General features: G+C 34.1%; 1 protein-coding gene across 1 annotated transcript in view; it reads left to right on the forward strand.

Moving 5' to 3' along the window:
• LOC132552453 (protein patched homolog 1-like) overlaps positions 1-22,660 on the forward strand; it is a 50,697-nt gene that overhangs the window by 19,305 nt on the left and 8,732 nt on the right. The window contains exons 6-24 of the mRNA XM_060216620.1: positions 744-855; positions 1,149-1,241; positions 4,190-4,311; positions 4,992-5,139; positions 6,549-6,680; positions 6,889-7,047; positions 10,526-10,624; positions 10,872-10,997; positions 13,885-14,003; positions 14,440-14,672; positions 15,825-15,985; positions 16,379-16,552; positions 16,697-16,835; positions 17,396-17,541; positions 17,844-18,012; positions 18,142-18,230; positions 19,133-19,324; positions 20,755-20,892; positions 21,149-21,291. Coding sequence (XP_060072603.1) covers positions 744-855; positions 1,149-1,241; positions 4,190-4,311; positions 4,992-5,139; positions 6,549-6,680; positions 6,889-7,047; positions 10,526-10,624; positions 10,872-10,997; positions 13,885-14,003; positions 14,440-14,672; positions 15,825-15,985; positions 16,379-16,552; positions 16,697-16,835; positions 17,396-17,541; positions 17,844-18,012; positions 18,142-18,230; positions 19,133-19,324; positions 20,755-20,892; positions 21,149-21,291 — 2,694 coding nt within the window. The remainder of the gene's footprint in view (positions 1-743; positions 856-1,148; positions 1,242-4,189; positions 4,312-4,991; positions 5,140-6,548; positions 6,681-6,888; positions 7,048-10,525; positions 10,625-10,871; positions 10,998-13,884; positions 14,004-14,439; positions 14,673-15,824; positions 15,986-16,378; positions 16,553-16,696; positions 16,836-17,395; positions 17,542-17,843; positions 18,013-18,141; positions 18,231-19,132; positions 19,325-20,754; positions 20,893-21,148; positions 21,292-22,660) is intronic.

A 22,660-nucleotide genomic window follows, 5' to 3' on the forward strand; every position in this document is an offset into this window, starting at 1 on the left:
ATTAAATTTTTCAATTTCAATATAATTTCATTCAAATTGTTATAAACAAGAGGAACCTGTTGTAAGCCTTCTTTTACTAAATAACTTGTTCAACTCGTAATTAAAAAATCCCACAAAAGTCCATCATGATTTGTTATGAGAAGTAATTTTAGAAAAAATTGTATCGAAACTTAAGATAAAATGAAGGCAGAATCCTGTTATAAGTGTTTTTGTCTATGAACTTTTAGCCCAGTTTAAAATTTGTATCTTGGTTGCTAGCCTTTGTCATAGTAATCTCATCATTATCAAACATCAAAGTAGAAATACCAACCAGTGTTATTTCTGTGTCCTTCAATAAGCCCGCCCTGTGTATTTAGAAAGAGGAACTGCATTGATCCTCTGGGCTTATTGCAAGATATAGTACTTCTATAAACAGTCCTACGTTAAATGGTATTGAAATCCATAACTGCAACATATACACTGTAAAGTAATTAATTTTTGTGGGCTGTTTATTTTCATTCAGTTTGTGGGTACTCAAATTACACAACTCCATATGTCCATGATATACAGATAAAAGATACCATAGATAATGAAATCAAATACTAACTAAAATGTATATTTTTGGAAAACTACAAAATTGCAGTATGCATGTGTTTTAAATGATAATGAAGGATTAGATAATTGCTGTTTTGAAAGAGGACATAGCTTCCATATTACAGTAATTCTACCATACTAATTGCCAATTTACTTTTGCTTTTTTCCAGAGGTGTTCCATTGATGAAATGGACAAACTTGAACCCAGAACAGTTTATAAGTATGATTGGAAGTCCAATTCCAGATGTTTATATAAATGCTATTGAAGAAGTTATGAAAAGAGTAAGTATTTCTAAGTCTGTACTACAAAAACTTGATTAGAAAATACTTCTGTAGTTTTGATAGGTTATGTTCCATTTAACAATGATTATGAGGTGAATGAAAGTTATGAAGTGTTTCTACTTTTAAGAGTTAAATTTATGAAGAGTTAAATGATTTTGTACAAGGAAATATTGTAAATTATGTTTATTAGGCTGCAGGATAAACCCAGCAAACAGACTAAGGCTTATCAAGAAAAGTTTAGATCTTACATATTCAAATTATACATAACTAATTATACTCATTATGTTTTACAGGCTGGAGTGACTACAGCTTACCAAGAAAAGCCATGTTTAGATCCTACAGATCCAAATTGTCCTTCACTGGCACCAAACAAACATTCAAAGGAGGTAAGTACTCAAAACATTTATTTCTTTATATCTTCTTCTGGAGGAATTTTCATCTCTGTAAAAAAAATGTTTAGGTTAAGTTTGATATGATAGACTGTTGTTAAAGCTAGCTTAACCACACAGCCTAACACTTGTTAAGTTCATTCAGGATGCTTACCTGGAACTGTTTGTATCTGTATCAGTGGATGGGTCTCCTTTTAGTCCTCTGTGTAAGTAAGGGCAGATGAAAATCACAACAAAGGATCTTTATCTCCTGCCTGGAAGGACAAGTGGTCACAATGTATTAGCTTGGAATGATGGAAAGTGGCTATGGTATATAGAAACATCTACATCTTTTCAAATGGATATAAATCCCTAAACCATGAAATCTTTCTATATAAACAAAACATAGACCTCTATCTGCCAGCCATCTAAAGTAAATAAAAAACATGAAAAGATTGTAGTACTACAAATTTTTTATTTGTTTTTTTCTTAATCTAAAATTGTTTATGTAGATAAACATAACTTTTTTCACGGACACGAGGAGGACATTTTATTCGATAAGTAAATGACTTCGAATGAATGTTTAAGTAGTGCGTCACTAAGTTAAGGGAGATAATTTGATTCTGTGATGAAGTTTGAGAGGCTTGGTATTAACCTCATAAACCCAGTAGGCTTGAAGTCTGGTCCATGTTAAAAAACACACAAAACATCTTTAGATATATCAAGCTTAATGTCTTTCTTATGGGATAAAATTCATATTTCAGGAGCTTTACTTTTTTTAAGTTTTTAAACCCAAAATGGCATTTTAATAATCATTGAATCTTTTTTTTTCCTGCTGGTCCTTTTCACAATGTTGTTTAATTCAGGGCATGTTTTTTAAAAGTAAAACATACAGAGATTCTGTGCGAGTGTTTTTTAGTGTGTGGTTTTGATAGGTAGTTTGAATGAGTATGTATTACAACGTATCTAGGTCAGAGTGTTTTGTGAGAGAGTGGGGAAGGGGAGGAGGTATAACACTGCAGAGATCTAGAGGAATGGTGTAGTAGGAAAGGAATGCATGGGGAATCGCAGGGGCCATAAAATGTGTAAGGAAAAAACCTTCAAGCCAACAAACATAAATCTTGGATCTAAATAGGACAGGCACTGGTGGCCCATGTTAATTGGTCTGTACTGATGCTAGCACCTCCAAAGCTCTATCCCTCGCTTACTGATGAAGATAAGGACAACAGTTATAGGAAAGGGGTAACACAACATTCAGGGAAATCCTGAGGAGGAATCAGTCACTCTCTTAAAGAATGGAAAAGGGATGCATTTTAGAGGGTGTGGTCAACTTACCCAAAGAACTTAAATAATTTCTTTTTGATTTTCATAAAATATCCAAAGAAATGATCTAGAAAGTGGACTGATCTGTGCTGATGAGGTTGTGTCCATCCATGACACTTACTCCTAATTTCTCTGAATGAAATGTGAATGGCCTCCCTGATGTTGTTCAGTGAGATTGCTACCACTTACCACAAAATAACCCTGACTATTCATTGGGTGATAAACCCAGGAAAACAGACATTCTATCAAAGATTAAGTGTGAAAAATGCTGTGGTAAAAGTTTCTGGAGATGTAAAATGTATATTTTCAGATTGAAAATTATACATAATCTAAAATACAAATCAATTATTTAGGAAAAGAGGACTAAGAATTATTAGAAGAGAATGCGATTCTTATGCTCTAATCTGTGTATTTTTTTAGTTATGCACTAACTTCTGGAGATTATTGCAGAACAATTATATGATAAAATCAATTGAGTCCTTACGTATAGTTAAAAGTTTGATTTATATGTTAAGGATTTACATCACAGCACAATTTGAATAGAATCTCAACAGTTTTTAGAACTAGTTCTTTAACATCAGACTACCAGACCAGCTTTGTCTGAGTAAACCACACAAGACGCTACACTTAATATGATAATCATAATTTCTTCATGATTATAATCTTTAAATTTTTTTTTCTCAAGAGCATTTAAAGCTCCACCGAGCTTTATCACTGGTCAATCCCTTCACTGTATGGGAGGCCTTTCGTAGCTCACAGCTTTGGTGCATATCCCATTACCAAATTGTCCACTTAAATCTTGAGAATTTCAACGGTTTACATTGTCAGTCTAATTGTAGACTTTAAAAACTGAGCATTTTTTCCTTTAATAGATAGAGAGATTAAGATGTTTGAAAAAATCTTTGACCAATTATATTGTTGTTGGGTTAACAATAGACGGAGCTGGTATAGAGATTTACACACCAGTATTTCAGTATTTGGTTCATTCTGTGATCTTACTCTTTTTTGAAATTGGATCTTGTTCCTAAGATACAAAATTTTAAATATTCTTCAATCAAAGTTAGAGTGTTTTATGTCCTTTTTGTCGTTGAAATTCTAGCTTTTCTGTCATTGCGGGGAAAAAAAGACAAATTGTCAATGTCCTTCAAAAAAGATACTTCTGTATGTTCTTCAGGAATACATATACAATATCTTTAAATCAAACATGAATACATCTTGAAGGAAAGAAACTTAGTTGATTTTTTTTTGTAAAACGGTATAGTGTTTCACAGTAGAATAGAGACTGGATGGTATTTGACTTTAAGTGTAATATTATCTTATATCAAACACACTAAGGTTAAAACATGCCCTTAAGATGACAAAACAAAAATTTACTGTAATTTATACATCTACAGTAAATTGTAGGAGATTTAATTATGTTGAAATAATTAGCAAGTCGGTGGTTTGATGTGGATTTTTCTCTGCAAAATATTACCGATGAATATGATTACAAATGTCATGGTCTCAGTATAAATAAGGTATGTGTCTGACATACCAGGAAAGAATGTCAGAACCAAATAAAAGATGAATTAATAAAAATATCCATATTATCATTCAATTTCATTGGCAATGAAAACAATAATTTAACCTATTCTTACTTGCAGTTGCCTGACATTGGTGGTACACTTACGGGTGGTTGCTATGGTTTTGCCACTAAATACATGCATTGGCAAGAAGATTTGATTGTGGGCGGCATTACCAGAAACAAAACTGGCCATATTGTCAGGTGAATAAAGCCAGAATCTGTTACTGTCTATATGTAATTTTCAAATTCTTTATAAAAAGCTTTGGAAATGTAGTCTGGTTAGAAGCATATGCATTCAAAAGTATTTTCAGACATTATATCGTAATTCTGTATGTGTATATCTTATGGGTTTTAAATTACAGAGATTATTTCTGTCTGGTATTAATTTAAAAACGTTTTTAAAGAAATAAATACATTAAAAAAAAAACGTTTTGATATTTTCTAAATATCATGCATTAGATATTTATAATGGTTTATATGTTGAATGTGATGATTGTTGATAAAGCATTCTTTGTTTATTTCATTTTAGCTTTAAAGCCAATGAATTATACTTTATTCGTGAATGAGAAAATGGGCAAAATTGTAAACCCATTTAGTATGCTTTGCAAATTCCATTTATAAAAAGAAGAAAGAAAAGTTTATTCTGAAAAGCTCTTTTTTCATTTAACTCCCACTTGAATTTTTTTCTTCTCTCACAAATCGGGAAAAATATTAATAAAAAAACTTTTGATTAAGCTTGTTGGGTGGTGGTTTGGACCCTAAAACCCCAGAGAACAACTATGAAAGAAATTCTGTGTGCTTTGTGTTACTATATCAAACATTACCGCCCAGTCAAGGTAAGAAAACCTATACTGATGACTACCTTTTGTGTTTATTCTCAGAGCGGAGGCTTTGCAGTCTATTGTACAGCTTATGGACGACCAGCAACTCTTTGATTTCTTCAAGGTCACCAGTAAAACCATTAGCATTGACTGGACACCGGACAAGGCTAAGGCTATCCTGGAAGCATGGCAGAGGAAATTCGCACAGGTGTGATACCTACTGCTACTTAACAATATATCTACATAATTTTCAGTATTCTTTGGCAAGGTCCAATGCTAGAAAATAATTTCTTTCATCAAACAACAAAACTATTAATTTAGTCAAAAAGAACAATTTTACAACAGTGTTTTTTTCTGTCTGCAAAATTACATGGAAAAAGAGCATGTCCTTGGATGGAAAATCTTTATGGTAAAACAACAAAAGAAATAACAAATGTGTCTGGTTTTTAGCTTTTTATGTGGAAGATTGGTTACAAACCTTATGTTTGCTAAATAGAATTTAGGGATTTGAAAATCTCTTTCTATAGCGCGAGTGGATTACCGGTATATATATTTATCTCTATATTTAGTATCAGGATCATAACATTCTTTCATTCTCGAGATAGCTGTGTGGAGTGCAACAAATACGTACTGACAGTCATTATTAGAAAAAAGTGAACTGAAAAGTGGAATTTAAACTTGAGTTGATATTGGTTTTCAGTACTGTAGAATCTCTGTTATATCACGATTTCAGTTGAGTAGGCCTCCCACCCAGATTGCATTGTAATTGGGACTCTGTGTGGTAAATGTTTTCAAAATTTTACCTGAGATAATTCTTGGGTAGAATTGAAATTCTTTCCTAAAAGCAGATATATGATTAAAGATCATCACTTGAAAATTCTATCATGAAAGAAAAACTGAAAGAAATATCACTTTACAAAATTTAAAAGTCTACATGTTGCTAATGAGATAATTAGTCTGTTATGATTGAAGGGTGTCTACCGTAAATCCAAGTCATGAAGTACACTGGATATACACACGATCACACATTATCAGGTTGAGTCGTGGTGCCCTTCGTAAGCCTCTCTTTCAATCTTCTACGGCTTTGTGTCCGGTTCTGTGTCATTTATTATTCATTGAATAAAATTTCAATTTGAAAGAAATAATTAGATCGGGGTTGCTGATACTAGGTTTATGAGAAAGAGCTGTCTTGTTCCACCTCATCCAGACTTTAAAAGCCTGACCCATTTACAGAGTTGAGACTGTGTGTTGAGAACAGCAATATTGACATAAAAATTACATAATGAATAAATCTGAGGGGTACATAGACACGAGGGCGGCATTTCATAATGAAGTAACACTCATTATGGATACTTAACAGTGCACTGCTAACCTTGTAGGAAAAAATGTTATTGTAAGGATCTTATTTGTAGAATTTTATTCTATATGATAATATAAAATATATTCCAATGATTGTGTTGTAAGATAAAGTTAAATGCTTTCCTTGTTTTTTTCATGTATTTCATGTAATCTCTGCCATCAGGTTCACCTTTTTTTTCTTTTCAAGCTGTAGAAATGTGAACTACTAAAATGATAATCAGTTAATATCCTTTTGTTTTTTTCACCTGTGTTTAATAGGTTGTCAATGGAATGGGCAATTCCACTTCACCAGACCAGATGTTAGGATTTTCTACTACCTCACTGATGGATATTATGAAGGAGTTCTCCAACGTTAGCATTGTCCGAGTGGTATTCGGATACGTCCTCATGGTATGTTATTACCAAAACTGTTTAGAAATTCTTGATTAATTTTAAAATCAGTTACTGTATTTGCAAATCTGAAAATTCACATTGATATTTTAGGTTTTGTTTCAAATGGTTTTATGATTTTTTGAATTTAGATAAATATGGTCTCATTGTAAACACTTTGGTGAAGGTTATTGAAAAATCTAATCTGGTCCCATTCTTTCCTTTCCAGGTGTTTTATTCCTGTGTTTCCTTACTGCGATGGAATAATGGAGTTCAGTCTCAGAGTGGTATTGGAGTTGCTGGTGTCCTTCTTGTGGCATTATCTGTAGCTGCAGGTCTTGGGATTTGTTCTGTATTAGGGATACCCTTCAATGCTTCTACTACACAGGTAAGGATACCCTAGTTTTTACCTGTATTTACCTGTAGTGTACATATAATACCCTAGTCCTGTAACTGTTTTCAACATTCTTTAGTTTTTGGATTTGTTACTAACAATTCTTTTTTCAAGTTGATTGCATGTGTATGGCACACTTGTGATTTTCAGAATACCACACTTGTCAGATATCAATCTTATAGAAAGTTCCTTTCTGACATCTGATATGACCAACAGACTCCAATTCTTGATTCAAAAGTAATAAAAGTTTTGAAACTTAAGCAGTATTATCTACAATATTAAGAGAATTGAATTTATTTATAAAACATGCTAATGTGGCATTGGATCAAATGTATGCAATTTTTATACTTTGTTGCAAGGTCTTGTGTCTAAAAATGTCAGTATCTATGTTACATCTTTTAGTCTATTAAACTTCTGAGAACAAATGCTGTCAGTAACATGAATACCTGATTTGTTTATGTCATAAACAATGTACTTGTTTGGAGGATCAACAGCAAAGTTTTGATCGACAGCTAAAGTTTGAGTGCTTCATAAACTCGCACACAGACTATAGAGGAGATAAAATTAGCTGAAGTATCATCCTAATATCTTTAGACCCAAATTTCTTATACTGGAACCTATAAGCCATTATAGGAATTCCAAGGGCTGCACTTTGGTGGAATATGCCACCTACACAGTTGCCTGTAACAGAGGGGAATTTTGGCACTTGTTTGTTGTAGTTGTGTGTAGACGCTGTAGTTATCCCGATGTGGCTGTGATTTGGGATAATTTGGTAGATAGGGAAATGAGAACATTATCGGTAGAACTTGCTAACTTCATCAGCATCAGCTTCACTTCACCAACATTATCATTATAATCATCATTACAGTTAATAAACAGTGAAGGCAAAGTCACATGGTGATCGTATGGGGCCAACAGGGTGGCATATATACTAGCCCGCCAACACTTCCTGAACAATTGATAGTATTTTACAGGAATGTGCCCTTTTGTTTTAATACTATCAAAGCCATTGTAAAGCATCTTATGTTATTTACTAAATATAGAAAATGGTTGAAGTTTGTTGAGCAGAAAATTGGAAATTTAAACCATTTTCTGCTTTTCGATTTTTTTGGTAGAGTGCTTTTAGTAGTAATAATGCTGTTCTAGTTTTGCAATTTTCTGAAGAGTCACATAAAGTTGTTGTAACTTTTATGAAAGGGTACAGAAACATCTAGTTTGTAGAAGTATGCATATTTTCAAAATTTGATTATGTTTGGACATTGTGCCTTAACAATGTCATGTGCAAAAAAAAAAAAAACATACACATTGAAAAAATTTTTGGGTTATCAGCAGATTTAATTAATCCAGACGACAAACGACTTAAGTAAACAATATGTAATATAAGCCTTGTATGTACTTGGTGTTTCACCTGCAAAGCAGTGCAATCAGGCTGTAGTTGTGAATTTTTGCTAGCCATGCTTGAAGTTGTAGTCATGCAAAGGTATACAGAGGGGCACTTGTCTGGTATTCTACCTGGCCTAGGGTCGTCAGGTATGGGTGGGCGGGGTGATTTGGTGTGAAAAGAGCATGTTTGCAAAAGAAACATCACAGTACTTTGAATAAGAAAATTTGGAATTAATGTTGATATCTTATTCACTTTTTCTATATTTTTATTCAAAATAATGGTAACAGAATGTCATAAGTTGAGATATGATTGGAATTACAATGGGGTGTAATCGGAAAGTGTTACAGTATAGTGATATCTAGAGAGAAGTACCACCTAAAACAGTTCCTATATACTAGGTCTACAAACAGTAATGAACCTATCATCGTTAATTGACAGGACTCGTAAGATGTATACTTGTATCAGGTATTAGTTCATTTCTCGCCAACAACAAAAATGACAGTACTTTAGGGAGAATATGAGTAAGTAGATCACAAGCTCATCAACACACTCCTTGGTTCATCTCTTGTCCGTTAATCAACCCTAGTAAGCACCTTGGCCCGTAAAGAAATCTGGGATGTTTGTGTAACAATACTGTGTGCACTTTGTCAGCGACGGTAATCAAAGATGATTTATACATGACTCTGTTGACAAGTGGGAATCTCATACATACATATATATATATGGTGTACAGGTGTATAGGGGAGGGGGGAAAATGATAAATTTGTACATTCCTACAGGTATATAGAGATCTAGATTTGGTTGAAGGGAGATCTAGGGAGGATAAACTCGTACTTGATATATTCAGGTGTTTTGTAAGTGGTTGGGTAATTATAGGGCTTTGCTAATTGTAATAAGCTTTCTGATGATTTATGTCTTATATGGAATGTCTTAATTGAATCATCTTGGTGAAAAGGTATAAAACATTGTTGTTTATTAATCTGTAATAACGTCTGTCGGATTACTGTTGAGGTAATACATTATCTTTATAAGTGGATTTTCTCTTCAGGTTCCGTGTTTTTCATCAGATATTGTGTTAATCTATTTTTAATGAAAAGAGGAGGTTTTATTACATTACTTTTTCTTACTTGCATGGGTTTATCTGATAATGTTTTAATTTCCTCTAATTAACTACAGTTTTACCCTGTTAATTATTATTATATCAAGATTGTAATGTATTCTGTGGAAACACAGTAACTTCTGTTATAATTAATGATATTGTTATATGTGTAGTAAGCTGTCTGTTAAGTGATTCAATTTGTATGTCTTACCTTTATGTAAGAAATAGATAAAATCAACAAAGAAAAAGCATGACACGTCAAACACTAAAATACATCAAGACAGCTAATGCCTATGCCATATATTTCCTCTAATTAGATCTGATGAGCACAGACATGTGAAGACAAGGAGATGTTTTCGACTACCCATGTCTATATCCTGTTTAGAGTTTTAGAATCAAGGTTAGGCGTTTAGATCACTGATCCAGGGATGCCCTAACTGTGTACAGATTTATCCCACTTTGAAAATTTACTGTGTGGTGTGTACTAATGCATCCTCATCTTTGTGAGAGAATTACCATGCTAAGTGAGAGTTAGGTTGATGAAGAAATAAAGATATGTCCACAATTATGAGGCCAGCCACTGGACCTCCCTTGAAACAGTCCAGTGCAGAATACGTTTGATGGTAAATATTATGGGGAAGCATGGTGGTAGTTGTAGAAAACCAAGACCAGCTAGGTTTTTCATCTGTATTGTAGCAGATGTTCAACGGATTTGACCTACCGAGAAGATAAAGAGAGGCATGGACAGAATTCAAGCCCAGAGATGTAGTCCAAACGTGTTTTCCACATTATCTGTGGTAAAAAAAAGGCAAAAAAATACACAGATGTTTTTTGCATACAGAGCTCCAGCATTGGAAATATCATTTGAAGATTTGTTGTGTGTGTTGCCTTGGGGAAAGGTCATCCATTTGTAGTGATAATGGCTTGTGCAATAAGTATATAGATAGTTGAATAACAGAAAGTTCATTTTTTTCCCCTTTTAATTACAGATTATTCCATTCTTGGCACTTGGACTTGGTGTTGATGATATGTTTCTCATTGCACATACATATTATGAAAATGGCAACAAAAAAACCATACCCTTTTCAGTAAGTGTTTTACCATACTTGAAACAATTACAAACATTACAGAAGTTATTTAATTTTTTTTTCTGCAAAAAATATATCTTTAAAAATATGTAATGTGACTTGTGTACTGTGGAATATTTTTCAATGTAAATGAGACCTTGAATTGAAATTCATCATAAATAAAGATACCCATCAAAGTTTCTCTTTATATGATAACTTTAAATTTCTATCTTTCCAGTGAAGGTATTGATTTTATTATTTGTTTCAGGACCAGACAGCTGAATGTCTAAAGAGGACTGGTGTATCAGTACTTCTGACCTCTGTCAACAATATGCTGGCTTTCTTCTCTGCTGCCATCATCCCCATTCCTGCTTTAAGGGCATTCTCACTTCAGGTAAATACTTTCAAAAAGTTTTGTTTAATCTCCACATAAATTTCAGTAATAATGTTAAAAGTTTAGGATAACCAAATTGGGAAATAAAAATGATAAGTCTGATATGATTTTCTTCGAAAATGTGAAAATGAGTTAATATCGTTTGTTGGAAATCATTACATTGGAAATCCTCCCGTAATATGGAAAATGATGCCATCAATTTTCTGTGTAATTGGATGAAAGTGCATGAGTATTTTTAGGAAGCAATTCAGGTGAGCTAATTTCCTACAAAAAGGTTTGATCACTTTGGCTGTCAGTCTTGTTGAGTGGCCAGTAGAAAAGTGACAAGACAATTACCTGTGGAATCTTTACAATACAAGGAGTCATTGTTCTAGTGCCGAGCTAGGTGTGGGGTGTGATCGGATTAGCAAGGAATAATATCACATAACTGTTACAATAAAATGTGACCCTGTATAAAAAAATATGGTGAATGTTACGAGTAGCATTGTATTATGTTGCCACACACAGTGCTGATGGTGACATGGTTTATGAGGTACAATTCTGGTAGGCAGATCAACGGAGCAGTGGCATAAACCTGCACGATGTATGCTTATACAATCAGGTCAGGGCATGCAAAAGTATTTGGGGGAGAGGAGGAGAGGATTACTATCTCAAGGTTACATTTAACAATGACACTGATTTAAATTTCTGTACTGGAACACAGTTTGGAATAGATGTAAGACTAGAGAAAGTTTGTGTATCGGCCAGCTGGAGTAATAGTTTCTTCCCTGGTGCATACATTGATGCATGGCACACGCACCAAGGTACACATGCACATGCATTAGATGTACAACACAGACAGCTTTCGGTGGAAATGAATGGTAATGGCTGTGGATGTGCAATGTGTAGTATTTAGTGTAACAGGGTCATTGGTTCTATTAACACGCTGCAGACTGAAGGGAAAGAGGGATCCTCCCCCATATGCATTGGGAGAGGGTTAAGTACAGTGTACAGGGCCTCTCCCACATACCCTCCCACACGTTCTGTGTTAGCTATGTACTTGTGTGGTAACATTGACAAGAACAAGTAACGATTCCTTCAGGTCTGGATCTACAGGCAACAGTAGACAAAGAAATACATTTCTATCATTCTCACTTTCATAACCCCTTCTCATGACATCATATTTTAGGAAAGAGATGATCTTCGTTCTACCTGTTACCAAACTCTGTCAGATTACAGGATATATACAAACAAAACATTACATCAATTCTATTTGTGTAGTCAAAATATTTGTTGTGTTTATTAAGCAAAAATAGTCTTTTATGAACATCAAAATTTTCAAAAGATAGGGTTAACTTCAGCTGCAGAAACTAGGGATATGTATAGTTAAAAATAATAATTTTCCGTTTTATAATTAATGATAAAAAATAATTCTACAGAAGACATCAACTCGAGAGTATATTTATTTACCTTGTTTACAAATTTACTTAACTTGTGTAAGTGTTGAAGTATATCCATTACAACAGTTTATACAGTACAAATGTTTTAGGAGAAAGTTGTGTGTACATTAGATGAATAGAATGTTAATTACCAAAACTCCAGGTGGAAAATATTAAGATGTGACATATCAATTATTTTGTATGTAACATATGAATACAATGTAAATGGGTTTATACTGGGGTGATGGTTTGTTGTAAATTGAGATGTGGAAAATATGATGTAGAATAAGAGATTGTCTGGTTATATGTACTGATGGAGCAAAAGGGTTAATTTCACAAGGTAGTTGGCCATCAAATAAGTTTAAACCATATCTCTTCTGTAGGGATTATGGAAAGAAGAATTTTAAAAGTGTAGATTCACCTTGGTTAATGAGAAATGGTGATTTATACTTTCCCTACTAACATCAAACTCCTGGATTTAGGAAGGGGGACAGCTGTTAAAGTAATGTGTGATTGGACAGGGAGTTTAATTTGAATTTCATCAGGTTGGAGTACCACAGGGTTTTAATACATACCATATGGTTTGCGCTTCACTTAGATGACAGTCTCCTCATAAGACCACCAGCAGATAATAATGGACTGAAATTCTTTCAATTTTTTTTTTAACGGTATTCGGTGATTGAATGATCGGTGTTTCTTATGAATATAAAAGTATTCAGATAATACCTGTCAGTGAAAGGCCACCCTGATTTTGTTATTTTGCCAATGGTGACTGTTTTGTTCATGTGTATATTATCTCACCAATACATCTATGAAATTCACAAACCTTTGCCAAGCTCATTCACATAAGGTTTTGAAGTGAGGTGAGGGAAGTGGTAATACACAAGACAACAATCACTATTATTTTGTATATAAAATTGGTGATAAAATCACTTAATTACGGTGAACACTTTGCAAGTTATATACGATTGTACGGAGCATGTATAGGAAATAAAAAAAGGATCAAAGCCGTTAGGATAATAAATCGGTGTGTATCGCTGGCTGTGGTCTACTTCTAAAGGCAGACATGTAAACATTTTATTGCTTTTAAATTGTTTTCCACTTGCATGTTATTTGCGACATTTTTTGATGTTGAAGCCTCCAAGTGACTTTCATTGCTGCTGTGGCTGCATGAAGTTACTTACTGTGTGTATACCATATAATCTTTCATATTCCACAGTAAGAACAATACTACAAAAATTATCATTGATATAAGATATTGTATAAAATTAAAAGTACATGGTGGTTTCTGATTTCCTGTACATCTATATACCTTATATAGCAAGGTGGGGAGTAGGAGGGGTTGATCCAGAGTCCATCAAGAGTCTTTTACTGAGGGTATGATGTCAACGTTGCTGAATTATCTGAGAGTTAAGGTAGATGTGCGGAACTGATGTTCAAACTGATGTTGATGTTTTGTTTATTTACAGGCTGGTATTTTGATCCTCTTTAACCTGGGGTCAGTACTCTTGGTATACCCAGCCATCTGTAGCTGGGACCTGAAGCGCAAGGAAGACAAGCGAGTGGACATCTTTTGTTGTATTCAAAGGTCAGTATCACACAGGAAATGGTATTTTTGGGAGGTCAGAATTGCATACAGAATAGATCATATTTTGTCAGTAGAGATCAGTATTATACAGTAAATGATATGTATGGAAGTTAAGCTCAGAATTGTATACAGAATAGATCATATTTTGTTAGTAAAGATCAGTATTATACAGTAAATGTTATGTATGGAAATTAAGATCTGAATTGTATACAGAATAGTTCATATAGGTCAGTAGTATGTAAAGGGTAGACCATGTAAAGGGATCAGAGGTCTGGTACTATACAGAGGGTAGGCCATGTTTTGGGGTCAGATTTCATGCAAATTTGACAGTCTACATAGGTCATGTTGGGGTGTTGGGATTAGAGGTCAATGTTAGACGTGTATATATTATTAATTCAAGAATATTTGTTTTATTTATTGCTAACTTTTTCAACAGTTATGCTGAGAACAACAATAATACTGTGATCGACCTTGCTCCTAGCCGTAATGAATTTGAGATGCGTGATCAGAGCCCTCCACCCTGCTACAGCCCTCCACCCCCTAGTTACAGTCCCAGTCCTCCACCAAGTTACAACGCAGTGGTCAATGCAGGTCCAGATGGCGACCATATAGTCACTTCCCTTGCCCCAGAGGGTTTGTTTGTGGCAAGACCAACCCCACTCCCTACATGTGAGTAGCCATTTTGAACTTTAATGTCTTTGTTTTGTTGATTATCTAGCTTTTAGAAAAGTACCAGTTTCTATCGGCCAAAATTTGTTTACAAATACCCGGTGATAAATATCTCCATTATAGAATCTTAGCTGAAGTTTATCTTCACTAAAGCTGTATATATATATTAAATAACACATAGATGATGTCTTGGAAATAAATTCTTGTTTGATATTATCTTGTTTGAATACTTCGTAGCAAAATGACACAAACTCTTTATGATAATTAGTGGTATTCTGTTTGTCAGTGAAATGAAACATATTTTGTATGTATGGGTCTTAAATACAGACTTCTAAAAGGGACATGTTTCATCAGTTTTATAATGTATGAACTATAAATGTTGTGAATTTTCAACATGTAAATTAAAAAAAAAATCCAACTAATACATTAATATACATTTGATCATTGTAGAGCTAGACGTATTAGATGATAGGAGCCTTACTTGATGTCCTCTTTCCTTAAATACAGAATCATATTAAAGCACTCCGTGAAATTTTTATTTGAATCTCTCATCTCCTTACACACTTGTGTGACTTTCTGTGTAATATCCCTATGAAAATTTTATAGTCTGGATCAAAAGTGTGAATGTTATACCTGAAAACTTTAACGACTATACAAGGGGATGTAAACTGAGTTTTGTTAACATAGCGACCTCCTCTTAGGGCTACACAACACTTTTATGTAGGAATCAACATAACAGCTAAAAAAAAAGAGATGATCTTACTCCATAACCCTACAGCATAGCTCAGGGATCAGGTTTCAATTTGATTTGATTTACAAAGTATTATTTTCATGTATATGTAAAAAGAATTGATATTCTTCACCTGACAATCAACAGACAAGTAACCTATACCACTTAGTAATTTAGGAGAAAGAAAATCTAGAAACTGCTATTTCATTCCAGAGTATCCTGTGCACTTTTCATTCAAATGTCAAGTGGTGAATTATTTGCTATTTTGCATTTAAATATGCACTCCCAGAAAGTGGCTACTAAGTGAGAGTGTCTTAAGAAAACATATTGATGTCCATTTCATCTTCCTGTTGTTATTGAAACTGATGGATAACATATCTCTTTCCCCCTTTGATTAATCTGTTTTCATCATGTTTTGTTAGTGTGCCCATCCACAACTTCTTCCCGCCAGTGTTTAACCCCTGATGACAGGGTAAGCTGCAGGGAGCGCTTTGCTCAGGCTCAGAGGGAATGCCTCAGCTTGAGTCTCACAAGCTTTGCTACACGACGTGTGGGACCTTTTCTGAAGAAGCCTCCTGTCAAGGTATGGTAAAAAATTCATGATGCAGAGATATCAACCACCATCAAAATGAAGCATCCTATAAGAATGATGTGTAACTGTGAGTAAGGAGATGAATAAGAAAAGACATCCTAATAATACTGTTAAAAATGTACTTAAATTACATCTGCATACTGTAGAATCATAAATTATTGTGGAGGTTTTATTTTCCGTTGATTTCATGAAATGGTAAACACTTAAATATTGGCAATGATTTTAGTATCGGTGGATTTCATGATTGAAATCAAGCGGTGTTAAAAATATATATTTTTGTAAAACCATGAAATTTTAGCTCAACAAAAAAATATGATTTTACAGTAGACGAACGATGTGATAATGAATTTAGGAGTAATTGGGGTGATGTTTCTTTCCTTGCAGGTTTTCACAGTGTTATCATTTGTTATTGTGCTGATGGTCAGTATCTATGGCATTACCAAGGTAAAAGACGGCCTTGACCTTACAGACATTGTTCCCAAGGACACTAATGAATACAAGTTTCTGGATGCACAATCGGATTACTTTGGCTTCTATCATATAGATTTAGTCACAAAGGTATGTTGTACTTGGTACATGACTGTCTAAGTGTTCGCATACAGAAATTTTGGATTTGAAATATGAAAAATGAAATATTAAATATTGTGATATCTATCAAATCTATCCATCAAATGTGTATCATTCTGCCTTTGTATATTTCAGGGTGATTTTGATTACCCTAACAACCAACCCTTACTGCTAGAGTACCACAAGTCATTTCAAAGTGTAGGCAAAATTATCAAGCGTGAAGATGGCTCATTGCCAAACTTTTGGCTGATCATGTTCCGCCAGTGGCTGGAAGGTGAGTGAAGCTGCTTGGTCAGAAACTTCTTTATTGTATAATGCCTTTGACTTACATGTTGAAAATATGTACTATTGTTGTCATGTAATACGATATGCCTGTTAGTAAGTGGCCTGGGCTTGAGAAGCCACCAGGGTATTCCTCAATTTGAGTTAATCACTACTTCCTAATGCTTGTACCTTACCATATTTGTTCTGTAAATCTTTACAGATAGAGGCATTCATATTACACTAAATAGCTTTGCAATGTGTTTTTGTTAGGAGGACTTTGCTAGCTTGTTAAAAGTAGAAACTAAAACTGTAACATTTGTTTTGTCTGTATCCAATTTATTGCCTTGAGATTGCACAGCAAACATTCATCGAGTTCAGTGGTGAAAATATGACATGAGATAATCCGGTGTTCACACCAAATAGCGAAATTTGTGTGTGGCAAAATAAACCTATCATACAATATTTATATTGAAAACTTCATTTCTGTAAATATTTGGTTGTAAAAGTTAAACTTTCTTGACGATAACACGAAACATTCTGTTCATTACTTTATTTTCATGCATCTTACAGAATTGCAGACAGTCTTTGATCGTGAGTATTCAGAGGGTAGATTGTACCGGGATGGATGGTACAACAATGCTTCAGATAGTGGGGTACTGGCATACAAGCTGTTGATACAGACCGGAGATGTGGACACACCTTATGACAAGAATCTGGTACATATCATCATGCAATTTTTGTAATAAATTAATCCTCCATATGATATAGTGTTAGGCAACATGTGTGATATTACTATGGATTTAGAATTGAAGTTGGTGTTAAAGTTTCAGATTATTAGGTATTTGAAGAACTGGTGCACTGTCAAATAAGAGTTAATGATGGACAGTATTTATGTATAAAAAAACTGATTCAAAATTATAGTTTTGGTTTTATGTTGAATTTTATTGTCATTGTAGAATCTTATAGATGCTTGACAACAAATGGATGACTTATCAAGTATTTGATATTTCTTTTTCAGTTCCCTCACAATCGTATGGTAGAAAATGGGATCATTGATCCTAAGGCTTTTTATAGTTACCTCACTGCGTGGACATCCAATGACCCCATGGCATATACTGCATCTATGGCCGACTTTCACCCCCCTACCAAAGATGAGCCTCATGACTCCTATGACTATGAACTCAAAAGTAAGCAGTAATTTTGGATAAAAATTAATGTCAGGTGATTTAATAAACACCAAGTTGAAATATGTGCTGCTTTGTGAAAGATGAATGCATAATTTATTTAATTGAAAAAATTTGTTTTTTTCATTTCAGTATCCAAAGCACAACCTTTGATTTATGCCCAGATACCATTTTATCTAACCAACCTGTCCGACACCGAGGACATCCTGCATACAATCAAGGTAATTAAGCAGAAGCTGATTGGTGCACTTCAACAGGTGCTTGCCCATTATAGCCAGGTGCCTCCTCTTCTTAACTCATTACCCTCAGAAACTACACAGAAATGTGTACTTTCCATTCCATCAACAACCCAGTGCTTGGTACATCAAGTCGAATATTCATTCCTATAATGTAGATAGTGAACATGCTTTTCCTATTCCTTAGTTATGTTGGTGAATACATCTAAAAGTCGGACTCCTTTATGATTCAATATTACTGGTAAATTTGATGTAATAATAACCAACATTACAGATATATAATGAAGGATAAAACAAAATGTACATGTCTGTTATGGATGCTGGGTTTGTTAGATGAGAGTTGCATGACTGTAGAGACAGCTGTGAAATCTAAATGGAAAGTTGGGGCACAGGTTTAGTTTATACTCCTCCAGGGCATTACAAATGAGGTTTTATGTCTGTATCAGATGATAGGGCACCTGTATGTGTGTGTGTGTGGTACAGAGACTGGGCCTGGTCCGGCATCTGTGTACTGGGTAACCATTGCCTATCTCCGACTTCACAGAACCTGCACAGATAATGTTAGATAACATAGTAGTGATAGGGATAAACAGTGCCACTAAAACATTAACTTTTAACTCTCTGTTGCTACAGGTTAGTTAGAATTTACTCAAAAAGTTAGTTTTTTGTAAGGTGTGTGTTCCTTTTCTGTTTTATTTTTAGACATCCTTAAATTGATTTTTTTTGTATTCAGATCTGCAACAGAAGTAATGGTGACAGACACAAATTGCAGACCCAACCACTGCATTTTTTTCTCCATATCTTTGAAAAATAAAATAAATTTATTTATCAAATTTATGTGATGTTTGAAGGAATATCCTGAAATAAATTCTCATTGTTCTTTGCAGGCTATCCGTGCCATTTGTGATTCGTTCACAGAACGAGGCTTACCAAACTATCCAAGTGGGGTGCCATTCACTTTCTGGGAGCAGTACATCAACCTGCGATTCTACCTGATGTTATCCATCCTCTGTATCTTAGTTGTTACCTTTATTGTAATGACTATTGTCCTCATGAATCCCTGGCTGGCCAGTATTGTGGTGAGTAGGCCACACTTTCAAACACCTCAAAACTTGTGTGGAAAAAAATCATGGAATGCTTTCAAATTAGATTAAACATTGAGGTTTAGATACAAATTTTAGTGTAATCAAATTTTAACACATTCACTGTTAGGCAGATTTTTGTTATGATCATTTTGTTACATCCAGATTTAAGCTATATGAATAGCTTTAAACAGTTATTGCCATTATCACAATCGTATTTTAGCACAATCTTTTCAGCAGGAAAAGTGCTGCAACAAGATTCCCACTGTATATTTACAGTAATTGTTTGGGAAGTGTAAGACAATTCCATGTGGGGTTTTGTAAGTGTATATATGAAGGAGAAATTCATCAAAATGGGATGTGATATGTTTTGTATTAGATGTGTATGGAAGATAAACACAAGGACTGTCCTGTTGATGTAGTACCATCATAGTCATTAGTCTTTCATGCTGTCAACATAGGCAGAATGTGGTGTAGATATATCTCTGCACGTGTCGGAAAATAGTTACTCCCAAGTAGACTAGAGCCTATTTACACTGACATCATACAACACAGATAAAATACCCATGAAATCAACTGAATCACATGTAAGACTGGGTGATGAAATTCCCCGTCAATGCATTTTTGCCAGATTTAATTGAAAGAGAAAAAAAGCAAGCATCATTGACACAGGATAGCTAGTGTACCAATTGTCATAAAATGTGATTGTAACCATTAGTGCGCTGCTATATTGCCGTCATCGTTTGGGGAAAAAAGAACAGATTTACATTTTTTTTACCGCGAAATTTTTATAGAAACCATGTGTGACCCACCCTAATCATCTCTCTTCACAGGCCACAAAAACACGGTACAAACTATCAAGATATGTTTCGTGTGCTACATTTTACAGTTGTTAAAATACTGTCAAAAAGTTCTTGCTGTTTCTGAATAGATGTATCAAGATTTTCATTGGTGTTGGCATAGAAGCTGGCTATTTTTAGAGAGAGCATAGCCTATGATTTCCTTTAGTTTATTTTAGGTAGAGTATGGTACTACTTCTATCATGGGTTGTATTTTTACTTGATTACAGTTGAAGAGTTATCAAATCTTGCCTGGGAAACTAGAATTTTATAACTTGACGACAGTGATAAAGTCTATTTGGCAGAGTGTAGATTCTTTAATATAGTGAATTCTGGAACTTATTTAACAGTTGTGTTGCTGGGTCTAGAAGTTCGCGAGTTTATGGGTTTTTATCATGGGGAATAATTTTGAGGAAATATACTACTTGTATTAATGGAAAAACAAATGTAGCACACAGATATGATGACAAGCTAATATTTTTTGGAGTGAAGAGTTGTTAGTCATGATTTCAAAAATAGACATATTTGAACTGGAATTAAATAGATTTAATTTGTGATTTTCATCAAATGTCTGATTTGTTCTTGCAGGTTGTTGTTTTGACCATGATTGTGGTAGAGCTGTTTGGAATGATGGGGCTGACTGGCATTAAGCTGAGTGCTGTACCTGCGGTCATCCTCATCGTCAGTGTTGGCATTGGAGTGGAATTTACTGTTCACGTGGCAGTGGTCAGTATCCTCATCTCTTAATCAAAATAAAACTTAAACATGAATCATCGAAAAATGCCTTTTAAAATATCTACCACACTACAATGAATGTCAAATCACATTAAAGGTCATAATGAAAAGTAGCTGGAGTTTTTTTCAATTTGTGATTTTTGGAAGATTCTCAAGAAAATTAAAAAAAAGATATGGGAAGCATTTTGAGATCATAATCGTCTGGTGGTGAAAAACTTTGATTTATGTTGTATTGTGTTTGTTGCAGGGCTTCCTTACAGCTATTGGATCACGTAACAGACGTACAGTAATATCCCTTCAGCACACCTTCGCTCCAGTCATCCATGGTGCCATCTCGACATTGCTGGGAATTGTTATGCTGTTAAGCGCAGAATTTGAATTCATTGTGAAGTGAGTATTGAATTGATTTCTAGATAATAGACATTTTCCACCGGTAGAGAAGTAAGTGATGATATCGTATGTAAATCTGTTACCTTCTGATGTTTATTCCAGTCATGTATATTTAAATTAGGGTAATTACTGAGTAAACAGTTTCTTAAAGGAAGCTAGCAAAATGGTTGTTAATTGCTAATATCATAGAATAAATTGCAAAAAATGACATTACGATGGAAAATTACATGTATTTTAGCACCACTTTATTGACAGATGTCTACTGTTTACACGTGTTATGTCACTCTGAACAAAATTTTATATTGTTCTGTTGTTATCACAAAAATCTCTCTGATCATGGTGTAGAATTAAGTGGTTATAGTTTATAAAGCTGTTGATTCCTTACTTAATCCTTACACGTAGGCTTATTTAATGTTATGTTACAAAGTTTAAGAGGAATGACTGCTGAGAATGGGTGTTGGTAGGATAATAGCAAGTTAGTAGAAACAACAAAGATATCAGAACAGTAGATTTCTATTTGAATCTCTTTCCAGCTGCTGTGATATCATAACCATACTTATCTCTAATTTATCTTCATAAATAACATCATAGCTTGAATGATATAAAAGTGGACTAGGTACTTTTTTTGTTCTTTATTTGGAGGAATATTTGTGCAAAGAATTCATAATGATTGTCTTCCACAGGATTATGGATAAATTCTGTGTTGACAAGTTGTAACTGATTTTCTATATAGGAAACAACTTTCAAACTTTCATCAGTGTTAAATACTTCTAGCATTTTCCCACTGTAAAAGCCAGGAAAGATGTTTGTGGAAAAGTTTGTTAATAATGGTTTTTCATTAGTGTTGAATACCTAGCATTTTCCCATTGAAAAGCAAGGAAAGAAGTTTCTTGAACTGATTGGCTGTTTATAATTGCTTTCTTTTTTTAAAAACTTATTGCAGGAAGCATAAGTGATTTGAAAGAGGAAACAAAATAAGTCATTTTGAAATCTAGTGTTGTACTTTGGAATTCAAAAAGCGAAGAGATTTGTCATATGGATAAGGCTACAAAAGAGGATTAGGTATAGCAGTGAGACTTTCTATATTTTTTGTGTGTGATAACATTTTTTTTGTCTATTACATTGTTATACTTCATGGTCTTTTCATTCAGTTTTGTATGCATGTCGTTATGTTTTTAATGATATAAAAATTGTAATGTTATAACTGCAGAGGAGTTATACTCAATCTCATTATGGTACACCGATACACATGGCCTATAAAGCTCTGCCCCACTCAATGTAACAAAACTTCTAGCGGGGGATTCAATGTGATGGCAGGGAGGATGGTGTTTCCCAAAAAATGGGGTACATATGGGGGTCACATTTGTTT

Source organism: Ylistrum balloti, unplaced genomic scaffold, assembly GCF_031769215.1.
Source record: "Ylistrum balloti isolate Yb309-2 unplaced genomic scaffold, AGI_CSIRO_Ybal_v1 Utg370248, whole genome shotgun sequence".
Taxonomy (NCBI): domain Eukaryota; kingdom Metazoa; phylum Mollusca; class Bivalvia; order Pectinida; family Pectinidae; genus Ylistrum; species Ylistrum balloti.